The following is a 2,875-nucleotide window of genomic DNA, read 5'->3' on the forward strand; positions in this document are numbered from 1 at the left end:
ATGGATTCAGAAACCCCCAATCCAGTCTCTTCCTGTCAACCACTGGACCTCCCTACCGGGCCACAGAGCACCTCTGAGAGGAGGATATCAGGTGAGAAGCAACTGAGAGAAAAGGGGGAGACACTGGCTTCCCATTGTGGTGTGAACAAAGCTCAGGTTTCTGGGTGCATTGAGACAGGGGAGGGGAGAGGGCTCCAGCCACAGGGCTGTGATGGTTTAGAGGGGTGAGTAGAAATGGCATAAAATGGCTGACAGTGGTTATCTGAAGGAAATCAGGATAAACTCCTTCAAACTGTGAGCTCACAGAAGGAATTATGTACCTGGTAGGTTCGTCACATGCTACAGGCTAGTCAAGGCACTAAACTCAAACTCTCTCTGGCTTTAGGATCAGAACCAAGTAAAAATGAACAGAGTTCCAGTCAATCAGAAAGCAATTCCAGAAAGCACACTCAAGAATCGGGTAGGTTTCAGTCCATTCTATGGGGAGGGTTTCCAAGGTCAGAGTTCTCCTTGGCGTGGCCCTAAGAGCTTTTAAGGCATCTGGGTTCCCAGACTTCCTGGCTGTGGGCAACGTCTGGGCAGCATTGTTTGCGTCCGTGCTCATCTTCTCCGGAGTGCAGGGTGGACTAGCTGTGTGGTGTACAGCTGAAGGCTTCCCATGACACCCTCACTTTATCCCATAATCACATTTCAGCTCCAATGGTGGAAACACCCAGGAAAAGAAGACACTCTTCCAAGGACTCCAGCCATGTCAGAAGAGGTATGTGCTCCCTTTCCTCACAGGTCAACTCCCATCTGCCTTATACAAGGCTCAGGCAGGCTGGTGGCTGGGTGCCTCAGAGAACTTAAGAGAGGTCGGGTTCTCAGGGCATGTGGGTTTGGAGAAGGAATTCAGCCCTGCTCAATGTGGCGGTTGACAGGCCCGGGAAGAACGGGCAGCAACCTCCAGGTTCTGAAGGCTCTAGAGGAGGTTCTGCAGTGGGGTGGATGGGAACTTTCCTGGTCATTCTCTCACTGTCAGGCTTTCCCATAGGAAACGAGGACAGCTACCACAGGAAGAAGAGACACAGGACTTCAGTAAAGAAGCCTGAGCCAAAAGCCAAGGGTCACCAAGATGGACTATGCCATTGCCCAGAACCTCAGGGCACAGAGCCACCACCAATTCGGAAGAACCTGGTGAACTTTCTGCGGGGGAAGTCTGAGGAGATTTACAGAGACACAGTCCAGATGCAGGCCCAGCAGCATGGGTCCCTGCTCAGCCCCGAGCAGCTCTCTCAGCTCAGACAGCTCTCAGAGTCTCTGACTGCCATGGTGCACACCTTCTACAGCCTGGCCAACCAGGCAGGCTTTGCCTTCCCTGCTGAGGGCTGGCTGGTCCCAGCCCTCACACCTGCCCCTCAGGAGCTGTCTGGCAAGGGATCTCAGAGTGCTTCTGTGGAGGGAGGAGAGAAGATTCCAGGTCCTGTCAGCTCATCAGACAGGTCCTGAGCCAAGGCCGTGAGACCCTCCTAAGCAGAGTCACACTCTGAGAGCACAAAGGACCACTGCACCTCCCCGTCTACACAGCCTGTGGCATTCACCCTCTCTGTGAACACGTGACAGGCTCATCGACGAGAAGAAGAGTTTGCAGTGCTTACTGTGGATTGTGAACTGTGTCTCACTGGGATCTGGGAGGCGAGTGCTAAATGCAGTCAGTCCTTGCTTTCTTTGGATATTTTACTCAAGTGTGTGTTGGATTTGTATATTTATATTGTAGAGTGTGGCAAATAATATTGATTTACCAGAAAACAGCTATAGTTCTTTAATCTGTTCAGTTGGGAGAGGAGGGCGGGTGCCAGACACCTTGGAGTATATCCCTATAGATCATAATCAGCTCTTCCCTTCGCCTGTCTGCCCTTCTGCCAGCCCCCTCCTCATTTTATATTAAATATGTCTTTACTTTTTGAGAAAGTAATGATATGCTATACATAACACATATTGCATATCAGTGTTATAAACTACTTGTTTTTATGTTCTAAATATCGAAAACCTTTAGCATTAATAATCACATAAATTAATTATCTGTAATAAATTTAAATAAAACTAACCTTGTCTTTTGTTTCTTTTTATTATTTTATAATAGTGCATATCACAGTGTCTATTAATGCTTTTATACTAGACTAATGTAATTGGTAGTATTATCAACTGACAGGATCTTGAATCACTTAGGGGACAAGTCTCTGGCCATGTGATAGGGATTATCCAGGTCAGACTGAACAGGTAAGAAGGTCTCTCCTAAAAGTGGGTTGTATGATTCCCTCTTGTGCCCTCTGAGGCCAGTTCTCCCATGCTGCCCTGGCTAGGGGATGGTCATCTCTCCTGGGACTTTGCCACTTCATGACTGTAGAGGGGTGGGGCAGGTTCTCCTGCTCTCGATCAAGCTCTCCCAAGCTGTTCAGGTGAGGGGTGGGCGATCTGCGTAGCCCTTGGACCTGTATCTGCTCCCGGGTAGCAGTCTGGACCCGAGCCATCCGCATGGCCTTTAGAACATCAGCACAGACCCCTGCTGCTGCAGGGCCACGGACCCCGACGTGGCCCTCACAGCAACATGGTCTGGGACATCACCACGGCCTTAGGTGGCCGCGCAGGCTCCTCACATCACGATGCCCCTCTCCACCCTTCCATCTCCAGATCCACTCCTCTCCACAGAACACAAATGGTTCCTCTTCTCTTTCTCTCCCATCTCTTCATCACATACTTGGTCATTATATCGGTGCCTCCACGTGCCCTGTCTGTCAGCCATGACATCTTCATTTGAAAGTTAGGATGGTTAACTGTTTGTCTAACCCAAAGATTCCAAAGGAAATAAGTCCCTGGCCAAAGTTAAACACAGCAC

The 2,875-nt window shown here is 49.7% G+C and overlaps 1 protein-coding gene across 1 annotated transcript; it reads left to right on the forward strand.

Annotated features, from left to right (window-relative positions):
* LOC127695939 (protein FRG2-like) lies at positions 1-1,781 on the forward strand. The gene is made up of 4 exons (XM_052198253.1): positions 1-91; positions 386-460; positions 695-760; positions 1,034-1,781. Exons 1-4 carry the CDS (start codon positions 1-3, stop codon positions 1,486-1,488), a joined length of 687 nt encoding a protein of 228 aa, XP_052054213.1. The 3' UTR covers positions 1,489-1,781.
* Positions 1,782-2,875: the final 1,094 nt, after the last annotated feature.

Source organism: Apodemus sylvaticus, chromosome 11 (genome assembly GCF_947179515.1).
Source record: "Apodemus sylvaticus chromosome 11, mApoSyl1.1, whole genome shotgun sequence".
NCBI lineage: Eukaryota > Metazoa > Chordata > Mammalia > Rodentia > Muridae > Apodemus > Apodemus sylvaticus.

Excerpts from the sequence above, each read along its gene's own strand:
- LOC127695939 (XM_052198253.1), top strand. The coding sequence starts at position 1 with ATGGATTCAGAAACCCCCAATCCAGTCTCTTCCTGTCAACCACTGGAC. Across the intron at positions 461-694 it reads AAAGCACACTCAAGAATCGG|CTCCAATGGTGGAAACACCC; the intron begins GTAGGTTTCAGT and ends ATCACATTTCAG. Across the intron at positions 761-1,033 it reads CTCCAGCCATGTCAGAAGAG|GAAACGAGGACAGCTACCAC; the intron begins GTATGTGCTCCC and ends GCTTTCCCATAG.